General features: G+C 40.0%; 1 protein-coding gene across 1 annotated transcript; it reads left to right on the top strand.

Moving 5' to 3' along the window:
- The first annotated feature begins 6,964 nt into the window (after window positions 1–6,964).
- Window positions 6,965–12,374, top strand: LOC122215217 (catenin alpha-2-like). The gene is made up of 3 exons (XM_042930317.1): window positions 6,965–7,182; window positions 7,266–7,532; window positions 12,312–12,374. Exons 1-3 carry the CDS (start codon window positions 7,156–7,158, stop codon window positions 12,372–12,374), a joined length of 357 nt encoding a protein of 118 aa, XP_042786251.1. The 5' UTR covers window positions 6,965–7,155.
- The last annotated feature ends 12,402 nt before the right edge of the window (window positions 12,375–24,776 follow it).

Genomic DNA, 24,776 nt, shown 5'->3' with positions numbered 1-24,776 from the left:
ATTTGGCAAAGCAATGGTGACACTGAACTATGTAGCGGCAAGAAGGCAACAGGTGGGGACAATTCAGGAAACGCTGGGCGAGAAAATGTGTGTTTAAGTAACCTCCTCGCTTGGTAGGCTTAAACAACAGATCAGTCTTATCTGCTGGTTATCAAATTAGCAAATGTCCTCAGAACCTATGATCAACAAAGGTTGCTTATTACATGGGCCAGTTTCCATAGCATTGTGGGCCCTGGGGTACTCTCTGCCCCCTGCCTACCTAGGGTAGGTCACAGGCCTCCTGTGTGACTGGTGGGAACCACTGTAACCTTTTTTCCACTGTAAGAAAAGCTCCCCCATCAAAAAAAAGAAAAAAGGAAAAAAAGAAAGAAAGAAAGAAAGAAAAAGAAAAAGAAGAGAAAAGAAAAGAAAAAAAAGAAAAAAAGAAAGGAGGGGAGAGTGGTTTCATGTAGTGCAGTGGATGCTTTCTGAGCACCACCCTTTGCCCTCACTTTTTGTTTCCTAGCCCTATAGACCCCATCATGCATATGCATAGCCCAAATGTGCAGCATGTTGAGTGACCCCTTTATGAAAGACAAGAGGACTATGCAAAGAAAATCAAGGAAAGGCAGAGAAGAAAATAAATGTGTGGGGGTGTGGGATAACACAGGTTAAGTGTGAGTTACTCTGATGAAGGTGACTGACGTAGTGTCTTCTGTCATCCTTTTGTCTAGAGCTAGCAGTCTCAATTTAGTCTATTCTAGTTGTTTGTCAAGTACCATTAGGATTTTATCCTCAAGGAATTTGGTTTTATTTTTTTCCCCTAGGAAAAACATCTCCAGATGTGAAAGGGTCAGTTAAAAATCCTTCACCCGTCCTCTTGACTGTTCCAAGAATTCAACACGTAGGGCAATTCCTAGTGATTCAAGATGGTCTGTGACCAACAAGCAAGTTTTATTCCACAAATATTTGTTGAGTGTTCTTCTGTGCCAGGTTGAAGGAACGTTGGTATTACAAGCTGGACCAAGATCTAGTTTCTGCTCCTAACATGCTTGCAGTATTCTTTGTGTGAGAGAGGCACGCATGTGATTTGAGATTACTTGATGATTTAAGCGTTTTGTCATCAGCAGACTCAAATGAGCTCTTGTGTGATAGTCCACAATGTAAGATGGGTAGGAGTGAAGTTACTCTGAAACACCAATGTGAGACCAAGAAAGCTACTTAGCTACTTCAAACAACTGAGAAAAAAGCCACTGAATCTTGATCTTAGTGAACCACGCGGGCAGTTGGGAAGAAAGGTAGGGCCCAGGACATTGGGAGTCTTGCAGAAGTTTTGGATTTTATTGTAAGTGGGTGGGTAGTGTTTGAATAGTTCAAAGTTTGATATCAGTGTCTCAGAGACGTATTTTAGGATTCTAGATATGCTGTGCAGAAGAGAATGGAAGAGGAGAGACCGGCTATCGTGGGGGGGGGGGGAGGGAGCTGAAGTAGTCTAGGTGAGAGATGGTGGTCTTGATTCGTTTGTAGTGGTGGAAATGGAGGAAACTGCAAAGAATCCAAGTTTATTTTGAAACTAGAACTCTGAGGACCTGATGTGAAATTGGACATGTTAGGAAGTGACAGCAACCAGTTCAGTTCTAAGGTTCTGGTTTCAGCGCATGAGTAAATGTTGGTAAATTTACAGAGATGGGAAAGACTGGGTCAGTTGGGTACAGAAATTAATATTTCATATTGAGATACATGGCTTGTGAGATGCCTGTGAACTCTCCATGTAAAAATGTCAAATAGAAGAGAGTAAAAATGTCAAACAGAAGAGCTAATCGGAATTCTTCAGTAGGCCCTGCATTTTCTTCACTTCACGTGACTGAGCTGCCTGCTCTTTTTCTGTTGCCTCTATTAGAAGACAGCATTAGCAGAGGTCTGTCTACTAGGGTCCCTTTTTGTATAGAAGAACTTTTGATTTAGCAAACACATACCTGTCTTGTGCCTTAGTCAGAATTTTGTTCTTGGTTATTTCCACTGACAAAATAGCAAGTTGACTGATGATGATGTCCTGGATTACTTCATATCTCCAATTTTCGTTTTAATTTAAATCGAGACCCCAGGTGTTTAACGTTACCAGTTGTGGAAATCTTCACACTGTAGTAAAGTCACTCTGGAGGGGGCACCTGGGTGGCTCAGTTGGTGAAGCGCCAGCTTCTGCTGGGTCATGATCTCCTGGTTCATGAGTTCGAGCCCCACATCGGGCTCTCTTGTCAGTGCAGAACCTGCTTCAGATCCTCTGTCTCCCTCTCTCCACTCTCCCACATGTGTGTGCTCTCTCAAAAATAAATAAAAACATTAAAGTCATTCTGGAGAAGAGACTTTAGTACCACCCAAATCCTCGAGTCATTTATTTTATTTTTTCTAATGTTTTTTATTTTATTTTTGAGAGAGACCTAAGGTGACTGGGGGAGGGGCAGAGTGGGAGACACAGAATCTGAAGCAGGCTCCAGGCTCTGAGCTCTCAGCATAGAGCCGACGCAGGGCTTGAACCCACTAACGGTGAGATCATGACCTGAGCCGAAGTCAGGGCCACCCAGGCACCCACCAAATCCTCAAATCATCTGTAAAGGAGTTCTTAGTGAAATTCCTAATTCAAGTCTAAGACCTCTCTGCAAAAGTTGCATGATCCAGTTGGCAAGAATTGGAAGCAGGGCACGTCATTAGGGAGGCATGCCTGCTCTCATTCTGCTCACCTGCATTCTACCCCAGCTGACACCACCTGCAGTGACAACGAAGCTTCAGATTCACTTGCTTCTCCACAGGGAACAGCTCCTCTTTGCAGTGGATGGCAGGGAGTGAACTCGGTTCACAGTTACAGGCGGTTCAGCTCAGGCTGCACAGGTGTTGCCAAGAACTGTGGTTGCAGATTCAAGCGCACTCACGCTTCGGGGAATTCCTTCAGTTTTTGTTGGTGAAGCACTTCCTCCTGAAGATTTCTAGAATTTGTCTTCAAATTCCATGTTTTTTTTTTTTCTTCGATCGATTTTCTTGTATGTGTCTATGTGAAATTGTTAGTCTGTATTGCTCGTCAGAATCCTAACCCAATAAATGACCATTGATACAGTTCTAGTGCTTCGAGAGTTCAGGCATTATCTTTTTAGGTAGAAAATATCCTGTGTGTTGTGAAGAAATATTCTGATTATAAGTACTTATTAGTGGTACTTCTATTTTATTTAAATGTGAATCCCTAGGCATAATTTTATTTTTACAAATGACCATTTCTAACATGTTTACTATTTAAATTCTATCCACTGATAAATGTTCCTTCCTACCTCAGGTGGAAGAGGCCTTGGAAGCTGTCAAAAATGCTACAAATGAACAAGACCTTGCAAATCCCTTAAAGGATTTGGCAAAGCAATGGTGACACTGAACTATGTAGCGGCAAGAAGACAACAGGTGGGGACAATTCAGGAAACGCTGGGCGAGAAAATGTGTGTTTAAGTAACCTCCTCGCTTGGTAGGCTTAAACAACAGATCAGTCTTATCTGCTGGTTATCAAATTAGCAAATGTCCTCAGAACCTATGATCAACAAAGGTTGCTTATTACATGGGCCAGTTTCCATAGCATTGTGGGCCCTGGGGTACTCTCTGCCCCCTGCCTACCTAGGGTAGGTCACAGGTCTCCTGTGTGACTGGTGGGAACCACTGTAACCTTTTTTCCACTGTAAGAAAAGCTCCCCCATCAAAAAAAAGAAAAAAGGAAAAAAAGAAAGAAAGAAAGAAAGAAAGAAAAAGAAAAAGAAGAGAAAAGAAAAGAAAAAAAAGAAAAAAAGAAAGGAGGGGAGAGTGGTTTCATGTAGTGCAGTGGATGCTTTCTGAGCACCACCCTTTGCCCTCACTTTTTGTTTCCTAGCCCTATAGACCCCATCATGCATATGCATAGCCCAAATGTGCAGCATGTTGAGTGACCCCTTTATGAAAGACAAGAGGACTATGCAAAGAAAATCAAGGAAAGGCAGAGAAGAAAATAAATGTGTGGGGGTGTGGGATAACACAGGTTAAGTGTGAGTTACTCTGATGAAGGTGACTGACGTAGTGTCTTCTGTCATCCTTTTGTCTAGAGCTAGCAGTCTCAATTTAGTCTATTCTAGTTGTTTGTCAAGTACCATTAGGATTTTATCCTCAAGGAATTTGGTTTTATTTTTTTCCCCTAGGAAAAACATCTCCAGATGTGAAAGGGTCAGTTAAAAATCCTTCACCCGTCCTCTTGACTGTTCCAAGAATTCAACACGTAGGGCAATTCCTAGTGATTCAAGATGGTCTGTGACCAACAAGCAAGTTTTATTCCACAAATATTTGTTGAGTGTTCTTCTGTGCCAGGTTGAAGGAACGTTGGTATTACAAGCTGGACCAAGATCTAGTTTCTGCTCCTAACATGCTTGCAGTATTCTTTGTGTGAGAGAGGCACGCATGTGATTTGAGATTACTTGATGATTTAAGCGTTTTGTCATCAGCAGACTCAAATGAGCTCTTGTGTGATAGTCCACAATGTAAGATGGGTAGGAGTGAAGTTACTCTGAAACACCAATGTGAGACCAAGAAAGCTACTTAGCTACTTCAAACAACTGAGAAAAAAGCCACTGAATCTTGATCTTAGTGAACCATGCGGGCAGTTGGGAAGAAAGGTAGGGCCCAGGACATTGGGAGTCTTGCAGAAGTTTTGGATTTTATTGTAAGTGGGTGGGTAGTGTTTGAATAGTTCAAAGTTTGATATCAGTGTCTCAGAGACGTATTTTAGGATTCTAGATATGCTGTGCAGAAGAGAATGGAAGAGGAGAGACCGGCTATCGTTGGGGGGGGGGGGGGAGGGAGCTGAAGTAGTCTAGGTGAGAGATGGTGGTCTTGATTCGTTTGTAGTGGTGGAAATGGAGGAAACTGCAAAGAATCCAAGTTTATTTTGAAACTAGAACTCTGAGGACCTGATGTGAAATTGGACATGTTAGGAAGTGACAGCAACCAGTTCAGTTCTAAGGTTCTGGTTTCAGCACATGAGTAAATGTTGGTAAATTTACAGAGATGGGAAAGACTGGGTCAGTTGGGTACAGAAATTAATATTTCATATTGAGATACATGGCTTGTGAGATGCCTGTGAACTCTCCATGTAAAAATGTCAAATAGAAGAAAGTTGTGGGTTGGAGATGGACACATCAGGTACTGGTGTGTATATAAATGTGTATTAAAATTCATGGATGTGTATGAGATTTACATGAGAATACCCCTAAGTATCTTTTATTTCATTAATACCTTATATTAAATTAACTGCTAGTTGAGTCTGTTTCAAGAAAATTTAGAGAACAGGTAGAATTGGAAGAAGGAAAATATCATAAAACACCCTACCACCCAAGAAAAAAGTGGTAAAATTTTGGTATATTGCATTTTAATTATTTATCTCCATATTTAACACATTTATAATCATACTTTGCATACAGGTATGCATATTATGTTCTTCCTTTTCATTTATATTGTAAATATTATTCATGTCATTTATTGAAAACTATAGTATCCAGATTCTATCAAATAAATAAATGCTTCAGTTATTTACCTAACCAATACTTCATAATTAAAAAAAAATTTTTTTTAATGCTTATTTATTTTTGAGACAGCGAGAGACAGAGCATGAATGGGGGAGGATCAGAGAGAGGGAGACACAGAATCCGAAACAGGCTCCAGGCTCTGAGCTGTCAGCACAGAGCCTGAAGCGGGGCTCGAACTCAGCGCGAGATCATGACCTGAGCCAAAGTCCGCCGCTCAACCGACTGAGCCACCCAGGCGCCCCCAATTCTTCATAATTTAACATTTAGATTGTTTGCAGGGGTTTTTAAATGTAAGTAAGGAATGTTTCCTCAAGTGTTTTTATAGAGAGAATCCCCCTTCCATCTCTTCCTTTTTTAAGTGTAGGTACCCAGTAATATAATACGCAATTTCTGGACCAGAGTTGTGGAGGTTAAAAGGCTCTTCATGACTAGTCGGGAGAAACCTTTTACTTTGAATGCCTAGATAATTATCTGGCATAGAAAGTACACACATGTTTTGGTTACCTATTGGTGTTCATGTTTAGGACCAAAAAGAAATGCTCTCCAACTAGAAATCATGTTGGCGGGCTAAATTCATTAGTGCATAAGCAAAAGAGGATAGATGGTTCAGTTAATTATTACTTGTCAATCTGCCTTGACAATCCTAGATAACCAATCCATTGTGCTTGTCTCAGAGTTGTTTTGACACACAAAAGAAAAGATACAATTGTTGCCAGGTCATTCATATAACACATACTGAATAAACAAATAAAAACTGAACCCCAGTGATTCAAATAACCTTCAATGATGTTTTGAAACTGGAAAAATTTCTCTGAGATCCTCAGCTGGCAATCCTACATGGCCTCAGAGAGCAGCGCTGCCTTTAACATTTCCATAAATGATGTGAACAGTTTCTTAACAATGCTCTTTAAAGCTGAAGATCAAGAGATTCCCAGGTAGTAGTATTTTGACAGCCCAAACAAGGAAGACACATCACCTTTGATCTGTTTTTATTCCCTAAACTCAGTGATTGAGCTGCCATTGAAGATAGCTTTAAAAAATAAAATGAAATGAACCCTAGTCCGAACCTGATAAGGAAGTGGCAGATATGCACTAAGCAAAAATCAGAAGAGTTTGATTTCCCATATTTGTAATTGTCATTGAGTATAAGGGCTAGCAATATCATAAGACTGAAGTCTGGGTTTTCCTCTGCTGCTTAACTAACTCCTATCCATGCAGGCTACTTGTCTGTATCTTGGTTTTTACATTTTCCCCAGCAATATTTGAGTGCCTTTTATAGGCCAAACATTTGCTAATAAGTAAAGGGCCACTAAACACGATTGGGTTTCCTGCTCTCAAGAGATACAACACAGGAGGGACACATGCTTAAATATGTAACTCCAGTACAGTATAATAAGTATTGATGATAGGAGGGGATAGGGGCTTGTGGGAGCAGAAAGAAGGAGACATCGCCTAGAGAGCTGGATGGAATAGGTTCCAGGAAGATGGGCCATGTTGAGTGAAAGGGTTGGGTAGAAGAGGGGTACTCCAGTATTTCATATGGAAAGAACACCATACACAAAGTCCTGGCAGCTAGAGAGAGGACAAGGGAAGGTAGATGGTTTACAAAATTCAGTGGAGTTCGGTGAGTCTGACTCAGAGTTCAATAACAAACGTTTCCATGGCAAACTCCATGGATGTGACAGGTTTCATGTTTTGCACACACAGGAGCTGAAGGACCCTCACTGTCGGAATGAGATGGCAGCCGCCCGAGGGGCTCTAAAGAAGAATGCCACAATGCTGTACACAGCCTCCCAAGCGCTTCTCCGCCACCCAGATGTTGCTGCCACCAGAGCCAACCGAGATTATGTGTTTAAACAAGTCCAGAAAGCCATTGCTGGCATCTCCAATGCTGCTCAAGCTACCTCGCCCACCGATGAAGCCAAAGGCCACACAGGCATCGGTGAGCTGGCTGCAGTCCTGAATGAGTTTGATGTAAGTGTCCCAGTGGTGCACACAGAGGAGTATACACTTGCATTGAAAAAAATGATTTAGGGATGAAGGGCCACAGAAGCATATATGAATTTACCCCTCTTGGAAGCTTAGGATAAAAGGTAAATTATATCATATTTCTGTTGATGGGAATCCAACATAGTGGCAGAGCCTAGTTTTCTTGTATTCAAAGGATCTAACAACAATGTTGAAGAGGACCTGATGTTAGGCAAGCAGAAGCCCTGTAAATCATTAACTTTTTTTTATCCCACTGGTTATTTAGGGACCATTCATCACTTGGATGATGATCTTTATTTTTAAGGGGACAAATGTCTTAAGCAGTGTAGGTATAGATTGCCTCTATGTTGTGCCTGGGTGAAGAACTACCCTCAATGTGTTCATTTTAAATCATTGACAAACGTTGTTGCCCACTGATCCCACATGGGATCGCCATCTTCCTTGAATAGACCCCTCTGGGTAATGCCTCTGCAGGACCCATGAATGACCCACATTCTGCACCTGCTGTTTCTGGGGGTGTGTCCCAATGAGTGAAGCAGTAGGAAGATGGCATCAAAGTGAATGGGAGGCATTCATGTAATCAGTACCCCAGGATGAGAGCCCTCACTTCTCCTGGATCAGGATATGGACCCACCTATGGGATGCTGGAATTCATCTGAGCTCATTCTGTGTTCAGTGTGAGAGTCTAAGTGTGTTGTGAGAACTACCAAGATTTAAAATAATTGGTATCTGCTTTCAAGGATTCTATTTCCCTGTAAGGAGATGGGAGAAGTAGAATGTATTAAATACCTTTCAAGGGATAAAACACAGTATTAACGAAATTCATAAGAGAAAAATAGGTTACTTAACAGCTGTGGAGAAAGATGATGAGCTTGCTTTTGGATCTGTTGACATGAATTTTTGGCAGGAGATGACTGGCTAGAGAAGAGAATCGGGAACAAAGCAGTGATTGCTAGAGACCTAAAGCTGGAAGATCTAATGGAGGAATAATTATGATACTTGACCTAGCTGTTTTCATAGGGGTGTCTCCTCTTTTAGTTTTTTCAGTCAGTCAAAATATATAGAGATAGCTTAGACCATATACTGTTTCCTATGTTTTTTTCTTTTCTTCTTCTTTTTTTTTTTGCTCAAGATTAAATATAATAAATTTAAAGTGCCACAGGATCACCTGGGTGGCTCAGTTGGTTAAGTGTTGGGATTGAAAGTTAATAACTCACATATCACATTCAACTGATTTCATGCAAGTGACAGGTTATATTTATTTAAAGATATTTGGAAATTTAGGGGCAACTGGGTGGCTCAGTTGGTTAAGTGTCCAGCTTTGGCTCAGGTCATGATCTCATGGTTTCTGGGTTTGGGCCTGGCTTTGGGCTCTGTGCTGACAGCTTGGAGCCTGGTGACTGCTTCAGATTGTGTGTCTCCCTTTCTCTGCCCCTCCCCACTCGTGCTCACGCTCCCTCTCTCTTAATAAATAAACATTATTTATTTATTATAAATAATGTTTTAATGTCTTAAATAATATTTTTTAATGTTTATTTATTAACTATTTACCACAGGGATTGGGGGTTAATATGTAATTCACAAAGTTTGAGGAGACAACTGAAAATCCATTGGAGCTAACAGAGTTCAGTAAGGTTATCAGTTTTAAAATATACGTCCACAGATTTGCAAAGTGCAAAAACATAGAGTAATGGAAAAACAGATCCTATTTTTAAAAAAATGATCTTGCTGATAGAAATGAAAAATAGTTTGTTGGCTTTATTTTATTCCTTATTTCCTTATAAATGTTGGAAATCATCCTGATACAGATGTGGAAGACTAGAAACAAAACAAAAAAAGCTGAGTGGCAAGTTCTACTTCTGGGTATGATATCACAATGATATCACAAGCCTGGGTAGGAAAACTATTGATTCTTAATTTTTACAATGTTCAGACAATCCCAATAAAAATTCTAAGAGTTCTTTTGCAACTTGACAGAGTAATGATGAAGTTTTTTTTCTGGACTAAGAATGAATAAGCCCATATTTTAAGGAGATGAAAATGAGCGGGTACCCATCACTCACCCTCTCCTCCCTCCCACCCCCCATTAACCCTCAGTTTGTTCTCAATTTTTAAGAGTCTCTTATGTTTTGGCTTCCTCCCTCTCTAACCTCTCTTTTTTTTTTCTTTTTTTCTTCCCCTCCCCCATGGTCTTCTGTTAAGTTTCTCAGGATCCACATAAGAGTGAAAACATACGGTATCTGTCTTTCTCTGTATGACTTATTTCACTTAGCATCACACTCTCCAGTTGCATCCACATTGCTACAAAAGGCCATATTTCATTCTTTCTCATTGCCATGTAGTATTTTGTTAACTGTAGTGATACGCTGTGCAAATATGGCTTTGGGAGGTTGATACAGAAATGTAAGTTTCTTACAGAACATGACATATTAACTAAGTAATTCACTGTATTTTCACTATTATACTAGGTAATTTTTATTAGTTAAAATAAGTGTATTATGTCAATTCTATGCTTATATAATACCAGACTACTCAATTATATATTGGCTAAGTATATTAATCAAGTAATATTTTATTAAGAATGTATACTCGTTCACAAGCTATATAAATAACTAAAGCATTATCTAATGTTTAAAACTTTATTTCTCAGAGATTGACAAATGTTTAAAACTTCATTTCTCAGAGATTGACAAAAATCATCAGGGAGAACCATCTATATTGGTGATTTATAGATAGTAATTCAATTGGGTATGGTTCCCTAAAAATTTAGTAAGTGCAGTTTCAGTACTTTCTCAAACATAGTAATGCTAATAAAGTATTACAGAATATGACCAGACATAAGGTAATTAGCCATTTGTAGATGTGTTGTTTTTTCCACCATTTGACACCAGCAAATCTAGACAGTCCTTAAGGATATTTGAAATTATCACTAATATAATATTCTCCTTCTCTTGGTAACAGAATTTTCCATTTCTGTTCTTTAGTTGCATAATGAATACTTTGTTGTTGTTGTCGTTGTTGTTTTTATTCTGCGGACATAGTGACTTGAAATTGATTTTTGAATTCAGACATGTGTCTTATATCCTAAAAGCTATTCTCAGATATTAAACAAATTGATACCACATTGGGAGGGAAACTCACTCAAACTTCCTGTGAATTAGGTTTCTGGCAATATCCCTTCCTGATGCTAGGTTTACTGACTTGCCAACGTGAAGGAGATTTTCAAAAGTAAAGTATGTATGAGATCCTGAAGTGAAAGGAACTATAGAAATTCACAAGTCCATTGTGAGCATGGCTAGCATGCCTTAATGTTCAATTTTAAGCACGATTTGTATTGGTCATCAGTATGCAAAACCCAGTTTTAGGGGCGGTAGGATGCAGAAGTGACGTAAAGTTTGATAGCTGACTAAAAACAAGGTAAAAATTAGTATTTTTACATTAATTTGTTAAGTTGTAGGATTGATTTTTTTGTTTTTTTATTTTAATCTAGGTAGTTAAAATTGTGGCTCAATGCATGGTGACCTATTTTCTGGCACTATTTTTCTGCCTACATGAATAGTTGATGTCGTGATTTATGAAGCAAAAGAATGAAGAAAAAACCCAGGATTTTAACAACTTGAAACTGTCAAGGGAGTTTCTAATGATAAAATAGCAAAGAGAAAATGATTGCTAACCAATGGAAAAATCAGCCTCTGTTTAAAATGTGGCAGCTTGAGGTAGTTAATTTTATTGGGTGAAACTACTAAGGAATACTAAAAAGAATTTTAAAAATATAGTGACTACTCAGAAATAAATCCTATTAAAATGTCTATTTTACTGCCAGAAAACTTGAAAGAGTGAGAGAGAGGAAAATTAAAAGTTATTCCTACAGAATTTCTATTTTAAAGAGAAGAGAGTATACTATATCTTGTTTTTTTGAAGCTTCTTTTGTAGATGAAGGCACTTGAGAAAAATGGAAATTAACACCATTCATGGACCAGTCTTTATAATTGGTAGCTATTTGCATTTTAAACGTTTGTTTTAAATCAGATAGTAAGTAAACACAATCTCAAATTCCTCTAACTTTATTACCTTCTTGTGAATTTTCTTACTTTTCCCCACCTGCCCTGGGTATTTGCTTGATTAGTAATTATTTTCTTGGACATTTCGTTTCTCTTTCTCCACTAGGAGAAATTCCCTCAGCCTATAGAAAAATGTATTTCTCTTCTACAGTCTAAGAAGAAAATAAAGCATTAGTCTACTATGTTTACCATTTTTCTCATACTTCACTCTTCTCCTTACACAGTTCTTTAAGAACAGTTGTTAAATAAGTCAATGCCAGTCCTTGTTTCCGTGTCTTGGCTACCACTAGCTCCTACCTTTTTGAGCCTTGTCATCCAACTTTTACTGCCCCTCCTCTGTAACTCTGTGTTTGAATCTTTAAGGACCCCCAAGTCTATGTGATTTTACTTGCTAGTTCTCAACTACTTTAAATTTGGAATGGGGGGGGGTAGATTTTAATAGCATTAACCATATTCTTTTTTTTCTTCGTATTATTTCTGATTTGCAAGATTTATTTTTATTGAAGAGTAGGGCAATCAGACCTCAAATACATTGAGTGAAATGTCACCATGACATACCAACTCTACATACATTGCCCTTGCTATTTCTACCTGATTTTTCACACCCTCTTCCCTCTGGTATTTCTCCCATTTTCTCCCTCTTCTTTCTTTTTAAGTATAATTGTGTGGATCTAATTGTAATTCTCTTACTGCTGGTATTCAGTGGATGGAAGTGTTGGAATGTGAGCATAAGACATCATGGAGCATCTACATCACAGGCCAATGAGGATAGCAAAACTCTTTATCTGACAAGGGTAGGGCACATAGACCAACTGCACTGATGGGAGAATTGTCCTCTGGGGAGCATCTCCATGTTATGGTGGTCACTGCCCCAAGGTGATTCCAACTATGTGCACTTCTCAGGTATGTATGGACAATCTAGGAGATCTAGTTGGAAAAACATGGTTAAGAAACAGGAGTTAGATGGTAACTCATTTCATAGCAAGACGCCAGCCCATTTTTGGGACATGGAGGTTTCTGGACACCCAAGCATAATAACCCTAGCCCAGGGTTTAGAACCCAGGGTTGGAATACAGGCCCAGTGGAGAGCTGGAGTGCTAATACAGGTATCTTAGGTAAGAAGCCCAAATGCATGACTTCATGCAGACCTATGCTTCAGGAGACTAAAGAAGTAGAGTTTTTCAGTTGGCACTCTACTCTAAACATCTCTCTTAATACCTTTTGAATAGTGAGATTAATTCTTAGATGCTCTTGTTGAAAGCCTGATCCCTTAAGGAGCCGTGAACCAGAATTCTGGCTGGCTCAGTGATTCTTAAAGGGTTTTGTTGACTCATGGTCTCTCCAAGGAGGCAAGAAGGAATGCCTCCTTAAAGTAGTACATTTTCACAGAGCATCTTGTTGAGCTCCTTCCCAGTTCTAACCTTCCCTTTTGCTGTGGAAATCAACATAGGTCTTTCTCAGAGAGGCCTACCCTAGGTCTCCTCTTCTGTGATACTCCGTAAAGCCATTCTGACTGCAGACATGTGGGAACACTCACATTAGGTTATGGAAAAGGTAAGCTTCCTATGTATTACATTAGCATGAGGACAGAAAAAAGAGGAGAAATCCCTGACAAAATATTGTAAACATACTGATGAAGAAAACTCAAGATACAGCTTATGTCCTAAAGCAGTTAGCAAGAAGCAAGCCAAATGCATAAAAATTAACGCCAGTAAGTAGGACCATTTAGCTTCTGGAAAGCAATTTTGGGTTCCTAATTCAGGTACTAAAAAGAGGAAGAAGGCAAATTCAGCAACTTTCTGTCTGAGTGTATACCAATATTTTTGAAGGCTTATCATCTGTAGAGTTGTATCTGTTGTTCTTTAATGCTTTTATTGGTACTTTTTTTTTTTTAAGTAAGCTCTATTCCCAACATGGGGCTTGAACTCGCAACCCAAATAGCAAGAGTCATATGCTCTGCTGACTGAGCCAGTCTGGCACCCCTATTAGTACTCTTCAATAATCTCTGCCATATTCCTATCAAATGGTTCCCATTTAATGGCCTTTGGAAGTAGCCCAGGATATTGGGAAGAGCTCAGGACTTGGATTGCAGTGTGTGGCTACTACTCCAAGCTCTGTAAAATTTTAAGAATGTGTGACCTTGGGTTGCGGAGATAGTATCTCTAGGCCTTGGAAAAAGATTTAGCTACAGGATAGCTAAGATGATTAAGAGTATAGAGTATGCCAAGTGAGATGTAAGAAGGAAGGACTGCAAGGTATAAAGGAGTAATACTCTGTAAACAGCTATAGTTACTGCGATGCATAAATGATGTGCTATACACTTACCTATGTAGTATGCACCTACATACTAGTGTGTGTTGGGGGATGGGTAAAATTAGGGAGGATCAAATCATAGATTTCCTGGAGGAGGCAGTGCATGAGTAGGAATTAACATGCTGATGTTTGAATGAGTATGTCTCAGAAAGAACACCATTTCATGTGGCAGCATTAATCACTAAAATAGTTCTGGAACCGAGGAATGAGAAGAAACCTGGCTGAGTGAGCTGGAGGCAGATCCGGGAGTGCTCTGTAGGCCTTGCAAAGCCAAGGGCTGAGCTTCAACCTGAAGGCATTAGGAAGTTGCTGGTGCTCCAGGCAGGGGAATGCATGGTCAAATTTGTGTTTTTAAAGTGACCTCTGCCTACAGGGTGGAGAATGGACTCAGAAGGGACAAAGCTGCAGTGTAGGAGGGTGGTTATGGCGAGCAAGGTGACCAGTGCCCTAAATCCATTGTTGGAGGAGAAATGGGATAAATGGGTGGGTCTGAACCATGTTGAGGGAGGAGAGTGAACAGGCCTTGACAATTGTACTTTTCGTTTTCATATATCAAAAGTTAATGTTTTGTACAATAGTCTTTAGTTAAAAAGACCAAACATTTGTAATTCCAACTATGAAATCTGGGGAAGTTTCAGTTGTTTGTGGGATATTTGATTTTTTGCATAAAAAAAAACCTTCTCACGCTTTTTTTTTTTTCTGGCTCTTTAATTCACGTATATACACAACAGTATGATTATTAAATGCCTAATAATTGACATAGATCTATGTTTTTGATAATTTAAATCTAAACTCTACATCTAGGATTTTCCTAATTAGTTTAAGTTATTTATATACAACTGAGCTTTCATTAGTATGTGCTTACTAATGCACATTTTACTTTTTAAAAACTAAATTTTAGAGACACTTTTAAAAAAATGGGACATGGATTTCCCCATCTGAGAGGACATAGTATCAATAACTGGGGGTTAGTAGGGTCCAGAGATTCTCATCTTTTTTCCAGATACTATCACAATGTACTGCCTGTAAATCTGTCTGCTCTTTTCTACTCTGCCAAATTAAACTCTTGAAAATGGCCTTTTAAGCTTTTCTGGCTTAATGTGGTATTACAGCATTTGTTATCATGTACTGACATCTGGTGGCCAAATCGAACATTAGAAACACTCCAGTGCATTCCTGTATGCCTGTAAACCTAGCACAACCTAAATATGGGCCAAGACTCCCGATGTAAATACGGAAAAGGTGTACTCTGCCTTCACAGAACTTTCAGTCGGCCTCAGGCACCCTTCTGCACACTAAAATTATGCCATGGGAATTGCATTAATCCTTTTCGGAAAACTAGCTCTAGGAAAGTGGTAAAGATGGATACAGAGGCAGATGAGTTTGCAAGAAGAGAAGCTCCAGGCAGGAGGTAGAGCTGAGGGTCGTTCTGCTGGCTGTGTGTGGGACCAGGTCAGCCAACATCAACCAACAACATATTCTCTGCTTCCTGAGTCATACCACGTGCCTCCCCAGGACCAGTTTATCCACTATCCTCCTTTTTTGTCCAAGAAATCTTACTGTGGGATACTGACTCCTCCGATGACTTCTTGTCTGCAAACAGCTTTAATTTAAGGTGTTGTAAACCAGGAATATTTTCTGATCGTATCATTTAAATTTTTATTTTCTTAAAAGCGATTTCAAGGAAATATCCCAAGACAATTTAGTTTTCTATATTTCACTTAGTAAATATGGAGCTACAAAAATCATTGAGAGAAAAAAACAATATGATTTGAAATATTTGAAAATTGTATTTGAAATTTCAAATCCTTATTACCCTCCATGTTGTCTGTAATTAAAATCATATTTTCAATCTTTTTATTTCTTTTCACAAGAGAAAATGAAAATCTTTTCTTCACTGAATAATGTTTTCCTTTTAAAAAATTTTTTTTTAATGTTTATTTATTTTTGAAGGAGTGAGACAGAGCGTGAGTCGGGGAGGGGCAGAGAGAGAGGGAGACACAGAATCTGAAGCAGGCTTCAGACTCTGGGCTGTCAGCACAGAGCCTGATGCGGGGCTCGAACTCATAAGCTATGAGATCATGACCTGAGCTGAAGTTGGACGCCCAACTGCCTGAACCACCCAGGTGCCCCAATAATGTTTTCCTTTGAGAATATTGGCAGATTCTGTGCATATGAGCTCACCTTTATTTCAAATAATTAGTTCTAAATGTAACTGATTATTGATGTAATGGATCATCATATTCTACATTGTCTAAACGTGTGATGGCAAATACCATGTTGATTATCATCTAATTAGTTATACTTTAAAATTGGGGAACCAAATGAGGTCTTTTATCTAGTGAACTATTTAGTGGTGAAAAATAGGATTTATTTAAAATATTGACCTCCTTAGTCTTAGTTTCTTTCGTGATTTCTTACGTTAGAAGTGCTTGTCGTAGCCCTTCAGGATTATACCTTTCCCTTTTATGCACTCTCCATATTACAAGTAGGCATATATTCAGTACTCATTTATAGGATTTGGTTTGATTCCGTGATGAGGTAAACACATGTGCTCATGCACACACACACCTGCTCCTCCCCCCTAAAAACACTAATTTTGATTTCTTATTAACCAAACTCCTTAATATACATCCTGAACTTCTCCGACAGTATTTTCTGGAAACTTTACTGTAACCTATTGAGTCCCATTGTTTATTTATCCAAATGTTCTCTGGGGCTGTTTTGTTCTTACTGCACACATTCATTGAGCTAAGAACGGAGGGGAACGGTTACCCAGAGATGCAAGTGTGGTAGTAAATTTGTCAGGTGGCTAACATCACTGAGGGCATGACTGGGGCCCATGCTAGTCATCCTCGTTACAGTGGTCATACTTGTGGACAATGGCACAGCATGGCATAGGACAAACAGAACAAGCTTGTGTTTAAATCTGACCATACAACTCTTCCTTCCTTGCCTTTGTTTCTGCATCTATAAAATGGGGTAATAATGTTGACTTACCAAGATGGTGATAATAGTTATATGGAATAAACATTCTTGGGTGCCTCATCCTTGGTGGGCACTTAGAAATGCTAGTTGTCTTTTTCTCCTACTTCTCTTTACAGAAGTCACAGACAGATGTCTTCCATCCAAAGTTACTGTGGAAACTATTGGCTAGAAAATGCTTAGAGAACAGTTCCTAACTGAAAAGTTGTGTTCTTCCTTGGTCACATCCAGACCTCCAAGAAAAGTCTGGCCAAAGTGTAGATTAAATTACCACCTGGCCTAAGAATTAATTTCTTAAACTTTTTTATTGCGGTATAGTTGACATATAATGTTATATTAGTTTCAAGTGTGCAACATTGATTCAACAGTTCTATACATTATACGGTACTGACTACACTAAGTCTAGCTACCATCTGTCACCATACAACACTATTACATACCATTGATTATACTCCCTATGCTGTACTCCTCCTCATGCTTGTGACTTAAAGTTGAGCTTTAGTACCTCTTAATCCCCTTCACCTATTTTGTCCATTCCCCCTCCCCCTCCCTCTGGCAAACACCAGTACTCTTCAGTCCATTTCTGGTTTGTTTTGTTTTTTTTTAGGTTCCACACATAACTGAAATCATATGGTATTTGTATTCCTCTGCCTGACTTATTTCACTTAGCATAATACCTTCTATGTCCATCCATATTGTTGCAAATGGCAGAATCTCATTCTATTTTTACAGCTAAGTAATATTCCTGTGTGTGTGTGTGTGTGTGTGTGTGTACACAGCACATCTTCTTTATCCATCTATTGATGGACATTTCAGTTGCTTCCATACCTTGGCTATTGTAAATAATGCTACAGTGAACATAGGGGTTCATACGTCTTTTCAAATTAGTGTTTGTTTTCTTTGGCTAAATAGTAGTAGAATTGTTGGATCCTATAGTATTTGTGTTTAATTTTTTGAGGAGCTTCCATACTGTTTTCATAGTGGTTGTACCAATTTACATTCCCACCAACAGTGCACAAGGGTTCCCTTTCTCCAAGGATAATTTTTTTTAATGTTTGTCTATTTTGAGAGTGAGAAAGAGTGAGAGAGAGTGAGAGAGGAGGAGCAGAGAGAGTGCAAATCTCAATCAGGTTCCGTGCCATCAGAGCAGAGCCTGAGGTAGGCTTGATCTCACAACTGTGAGCTGAAATCAACAGCTTGACCCTTGACTGACCAAGCCACTCATGTGCCCCTCTCCAAGGATGAATTGTAAAGAGTGAAGTTGTAAGTCTAGTGCTAGCACTAGGAATGTAGGTTTCTCCCTTGTGTTTATTTGGTAATTCTCATTGCTTCTGATGTGGTGAGAGACCCCTTTATCTTCCTATTAAATATCAGAGTTATTCAGGTTTGGTGGTCTCTTAAGATTCTCCTAGTACACCAAGAAGGAAAAGAGTGGCTGACAGAAAGGGGTAAAAATGGAAGATGAAATGATGGCAAAGATTGGTGTTCTTCCTTCATCCAAGAACCACAATGCCAAGGAATATATAATTATTTTTTAACATGTTCTACCCAGGTGATAACTTTCTACCACAGTTAATTAGCAAGACACGACACTTGGTTTAAAAAGCCTAATACAAAAGATAAGGAAAAAACACCGTGAAAAGACATTATTAATGCCTACACTTAATGCTCAGCTTTTCTATCACCAATATTCTCTTAAAAACCTCCAGGATTAAACCCCTCAGTTTTGATGAGGAGAAGAATGGATCCATATTCCTGGAATAGAACATAGACTCGTAAATCAGAGGGAATTTCTAATACCTGGATGATACAGAGAATCAAAGATTAGTAATAATCTCCTTTTATTGTTGAGTTCATATAACCCAATTTGTAAAATAACCCAATTTAGGAGTGTAGAAAGTGATTTCCGAAGAACTCACTTAGTTCAAAGTGATAGAAACTATTATCCTTCTAGCCCAAGTATGGATATGTCTTTCTATTTCAGAGGTATTGGCCAAGAATGGTACACGAAGTGCTTCCTCTAAATTTCTATTAAGTCCCTAAAAGTACTCCCCCCCCCCATTAATGATGCAATCTAAGTAGAAGAATGTGCTTGTGGGGAGCCTGGGTGGCTCAGTTGGTTGAGCGCCTGACTCAGGCTTATGATTGATGGGATTGAGCCCTGCATCAGGCTCTGTGCAGACAGCTGACAGCTTGGAGCCTGCTTTGGATTCTGTGTTTCCTTTCTCTGCCCCCCACTCACACTGCTTGCTCACTCGCTCTCTCTCAAAACTAAACAAACACTAAGAAGAAAAAGAATGTGCTTGCAATGCAGGTGCGGCTTCCAGACAGGTCCTGCCTTCTCCCTCTCTTACTAGTTTGCCTCTCCTACAGCTTTTCTTTGAAGAAATTCTGCAGCTGACATGCTTGTCTCCCAGGCCCATGCTTTTAGTATATTCTCTGAAAGGATGAGACACACACGTACATCTGTGTGAGGGGTCTTCCTGTCCTCTTCGTACTTCTTCATGCTTAGCCTTCATCATACTTCTTAAGCTTATTCTGATTGCTGAGGGCCTCTAAGCTGGTAATGACCTTGGTGTTATTTTTTTTAAGTTTATTTGTCTTGAGAGAGTGTGAGCAGGGGAGGAGCAGAGAGAGAGAGGGAGATAGAACATCCCAAGCAGGCTCTGTACCCAGAGTGGAGCCCGATGCAGGGCTAGATCTCAAGACCGTGAGATCACAACCTGAACAGATACCAAGAATTGGAGGCTTAACTGAGCCGCCTAGGCACCTCTTTTTGGTGTCATTTTCTTTTACTTTTCCTTCTCAGTTTTTGATGTATGTTTAGAAATTTAAAAATAAGCTTTCATAATCATATATTGTATATAATGTACACAATTTTTTCTACATAAGAAAAAAGCTGTGATCTTTCCTCCTTTCGTTTTTCTTTTGTTCTAAATACATCTTGCAGCTTCATTTCTTCCAGGAGATGCTTATGCATATTATTTGAAAGACCAAATGAATTCCTAGTTGGGAAGTTTGAACTAATTGCAGTGACACCCCCCCCCGCCCAGGATACTTTCTAAACCTAGCAAAACTGACCAGATTTGCACATAAGTTAAGAATCTTCTTTACCTGAAAACAAGTATTACTCTGAAGAATATTTGCATGTATTTGAATGAATGATGTGAAGATTTTTAAATCCTCCATTTGCTCAAAATAGTCTGTTTGGCATAGCATTTAAACACAGAAGCATCATCAACCAGAAAAGTTTTCTCAGAAATTTCTTTCTTTCATTTTGTTTTAAACAAAGATCTCTGACAGATGTGAAGAAAGATGTCATTTGTGGATATCTGACGTAGATCTCCTAGGGTGAAAAAGGTAATGTGCTTGATCTGTTACTAGCCTCTTAAATGTGGCAGCCCTTTGGTCTGTGGATACAGGCTGGTTTTATTTTCACACTCTCTCAAGCCTCACATACCAGAATCACTTTTAAAATCTGGAGCAGCGAAATAAGCCGAAAGTGACACAAGGAAGATGCAGACTTAATACTAACATTCTAGGGGCGCCTGGGTGGCTCAGTCAGTTAAGTGTTCAACTTCAGCTCAGGTCATGACCTCACATTTTGCGAGTTTGAGTCCCACGTGGGGCTCTGTGCTGACAGCTCAGAGCCTGGAGCCTGCCTTGGGTTCTGTGTCTCCCTCTCTCTCTACCCTTCCCCTGTTCGTGCTTTGTCTCTGTCTCTCAAAGTAAATGAGCGTTAAGGAAAAAATTTAATACTAACACTCTAGCACCTAAGAAATCACTTCCCTGCAGCAGGAAAATTTGAAAAAATAATTGCAGTGAAAATACCCAATAAACCTGAATGTATGTTTTATGTGAATATATATGATTATGAATTATAACATATATAAACTCACACCAGATGTTTATGGTTTTTCTTTGGCTTGTGATGACTGTTAAGAGTTTTTTCACCTATATTTCTTCCCAAACTTTGACAAGTGATTCCTTAATTAAAAAATATATTTTACGAGGGGGTTCCGGAAGATGGCAGCGTAGGAGGATGCTGGGCTCACCGCGCGTCCTGCTGATCACTTAGATTCCACCTACACCTGCCTAAAGAACCCAGAAAACCGCCAGAGGATTAGCAGAACAGAGTCTCTGGAGCCAAGAGCAGACAAGAGGCCCACGGAAGAGGGTAGGAAGGGCAGCAAGGCGGAGCGCACTCCACGGACTGGCGGGAGGGAGCCGGGGCGGAGGGGCGGTTCGCCGGCCAAGCAGAGCTCCCGAGTCTGGCTGGCAAAAGCGGAGGGGCCGGACGGACTGTGTTCCGACAGCAAGCGCGACTCAGCGTCTGGGAGGTCATAAATTAACAGCTCTGCTCAGAAAGCGGGAAGGCTGGAGGACAAAGGGAGGGAGAGCTGCTGAGCCCCGGACAGCAGAGCTCAGCTTGGCGGGGAACAAAGGCGCTCACCAGCGCCATCTCCCCCGCCCATCCCCCAGCCAAATCCCAAAGGGAACCAGTTCCTGCCAGGGAACTTGCTCGCTCCGCGCAAACACCCAACTCTGTGCTTCTGCGGAGCCAAACCTCCGGCAGCAGATCTGACTCCCTCCCGCTGCCACAGGGCCCCTCCTGAAGTGGATCACCTAAGGAGAAGCGAGCTAAGCCTGCCCCTCCAGCCCCCGTGCACCTTGCCTGCCCACCCCAGCTAATACACCAGATCCCCAGCAACACAAGCCTGGCAGTGTGCAAGTAGCCCAGACGGGCCACGCCACCCCACAGTGAATCCCGCCCCTAGGAGAGGGGAAGAGAAGGCACACACCAGTCTGACTGTGGCCCCAGCGGTGGGCTGGGGGCAGACATCAGGTCGGACTGCGGCCCCGCCCATCAACTCCAGTTATACACCACAGCACAGGGGAAGTGCCCTGCAGGTCCTCACCACTCCAGGGACTATCCAAAATGACCAAACGGAAGAATTCCCCTCAGAAGAATCTCCAGGAAATAACAACAGCTAATGAACTGATCAAAAAGGATTTAAATAATATAACAGAAAGTGAATTTAGAATAATAGTAATAAAATTAATCGTTGGGCTTGAAAACAGTATACAGGACAGCAGAGAATCTCTTGCCACAGAGATCAAGGGACTAAGGAACAGTCATGAGGAGCTGAAAAACGCTTTAAACGAAATGCAAAACAAAATGGAAACCACGACGGCTCGGCTTGAAGAGGCAGAGGAGAGAATAGGTGAACTAGAAGATAAAGTTATGGAGAAAGAGGAAGCTGAAAGAAAGAGAGATAAAAAAAATCCAGGAGTATGAGGGGAAAATTAGAGAACTAAGTGATACACTAAAAAGAAATAATATACGCATAATTGGCATCCCAGAGGAGGAAGAGAGAGGGAAAGGTGCTGAAGGGGTACTTGAAGAAATTATAGCTGAGAACTTCCCTGAACTGGGGAAGGAAAAAGGCATTGAAATCCAAGAGGCACAGAGAACTCCCTTCAGACGTAACTTGAATCGATCTTCTGCACGACATATCATAGTGAAACTGGCAAAATACAAGGATAAAGAGAAAATTCTGAAAGCAGCAAGGGATAAACGTGCCCTCACATATAAAGGGAGACCTATAAGACTCGTGACGGATGTCTCCTTTGAAACTTGGCAGGCCAGAAAGGCTTGGCACGATATCTACAGTGTGCTAAACAGAAAAAATATGCAGCCGAGAATCCTTTATCCAGCAAGTCTGTCATTTAGAATAGAAGGAGAGATAAAGGTCTTCCCAAACAAACAAAAACTGAAGGAATTTGTCACCACGAAACCAGCCCTACAAGAGATCCTAAGGGGGATCCTGTGAGACAAAGTACCAGAGACATCACTACAAGCATAAAACATACAGACATCACAATGACTCTAAACCCATATCTTTCTATAATAACACTGAATGTAAATGGATTAAATGCGCCAACCAAAAGACATAGGGTATCAGAATGGATAAAAAAACAAGACCCATCTATTTGCTGTCTACAAGAGACTCATCTTAGATCTGAGGACACATTTAGATTGAGAGTGAGGGGATGGAGAACTATTTATCATGCTACTGGAAGCCAAAAGAAAGCTGGAGTAGCCATACTTCTATCAGACAAACTAGACTTTAAATTAAAGGCTGTAACAAGAGATGAAGAAGGGCATTATATAATCATCACAGGGTCTATCCATCAGGAAGAGCTAACTATTATAAATGTCTATGCGCCAAATACCCGAGCCCCCAGATATATAAAACAATTACTCATAAACATAAGCAACCTTATTGATAAGAATGTGGTCATTGCAGGGGACTTTAACACCTCACTTACAGAAATGGATAGATCATCTAGACACACAGTCAATAAAGAAACAAGGGCCCTGAATGACACATTGGATCAGATGGACTTGACAGATATATTTAGAACTCTGCATCCCAAAGCAACAGAATATACTTTCTTCTCGAGTGCACATGGAACATTCTCGAAGATAGATCATATACTGGGTCACAAAACAGCCCTTCATAAGTTTACAAGAATTGAAATTATACCATGCATACTTTCAGACCACAATGCGATGAAGCTTGAAATCAACCACAGGAAAAAGTCTGGAAAGCCTCCAAAAGCATGGAGGTTAAAGAACACCCTACTAACGAATGAGTGGGTCAACCAGGCAATTAGAGAAGAAATTAAAAAATATATGGAAACAAACGAAAATGAAAATACAACAATCCAAACGCTTTGGGACGCAGCGAAGGCAGTCCTGAGAGGAAAATACATTGCAATCCAGGCCTATCTCAAGAAACAAGAAAAATCCCAAATACAAAATCTAACAGCACACCTAAAGGAAATAGAAGCCGAACAGCAAAGGCAGCCTAAACCCAGCAGAAGAAGAGAAATAATAAAGACCAGAGCAGAAATAAACAATATAGAATCTAAAAAAACTGTAGAGCAGATCAACGAAACCAAGAGTTGGTTTTTTGAAAAAATAAACAAAATTGACAAACCTCTAGCCAGGCTTCTCAAAAAGAAAAGGGAGATGACCCAAATAGATAAAATCATGAATGAAAATGGAATGATTACAACCAATCCCTCAGAGATACAAACAACTATCAGGGAATACTATGAAAAATTATATGCCAACAAATTGGACAACCTGGAAGAAATGGACAAATTCCTAAACACCCACACTCTTCCAAAACTCAATCAGGAGGAAATAGAAAGCTTGAACAGACCCATAACCAGCGAAGAAATTGAATCAGTTATCAAAAATCTCCCAACAAATAAGAGTCCAGGACCAGATGGCTTTCCAGGGGAGTTCTACCAGACGTTTAAAGCAGAGATAATACCTATCCTTCTCAAGCTATTCCAAGGAATAGAAAGGGAAGGAAAACTGCCAGACTCATTCTATGAAGCCAGTATTACTTTGATTCCTAAACCAGACAGAGACCCAGTAAAAAAAGAGAACTACAGGCCAATATCTCTGATGAATATGGATGCAAAAATTCTCAATAAGATACTAGCAAATCGAATTCAACAGCATATAAAAAGAATTATTCACCATGATCAAGTGGGATTCATTCCTGGGATGCAGGGCTGGTTCAACATTCGCAAATTGATCAACGTGATATATCACATTAACAAAAAAAAAGAGAAGAACCATATGATCCTGTCAATCGATGCAGAAAAGGCCTTTGACAAAATCCAGCACCCTTTCTTAATAAAAACGCTTGAGAAAGTCGGGATAGAAGGAACATACTTAAAGATCATAAAGGCCATTTATGAAAAGCCCACAGCTAACATCATCCTCAACGGGGAAAAACTGAGAGCTTTTTCCCTGAGATCAGGAACACGACAGGGATGCCCACTG

This window comes from Panthera leo, chromosome A3 (assembly GCF_018350215.1).
Source record: "Panthera leo isolate Ple1 chromosome A3, P.leo_Ple1_pat1.1, whole genome shotgun sequence".
NCBI lineage: Eukaryota > Metazoa > Chordata > Mammalia > Carnivora > Felidae > Panthera > Panthera leo.
This window is presented reverse-complemented; position numbering and strand designations above follow the sequence as displayed.

What these genes read in the sequence shown, in the direction of transcription:
- LOC122215217 (XM_042930317.1), top strand. Translation starts at nt 7,156, where the DNA reads ATGGTTTACAAAATTCAGTGGAGTTCG. An exon ending in ACAAAATTCAGTGGAGTTCG is followed by an intron (nt 7,183 to 7,265) that starts GTGAGTCTGACT and finishes TTGCACACACAG; the next exon opens with GAGCTGAAGGACCCTCACTG. An exon ending in CAGTCCTGAATGAGTTTGAT is followed by an intron (nt 7,533 to 12,311) that starts GTAAGTGTCCCA and finishes GCTGGTATTCAG; the next exon opens with TGGATGGAAGTGTTGGAATG.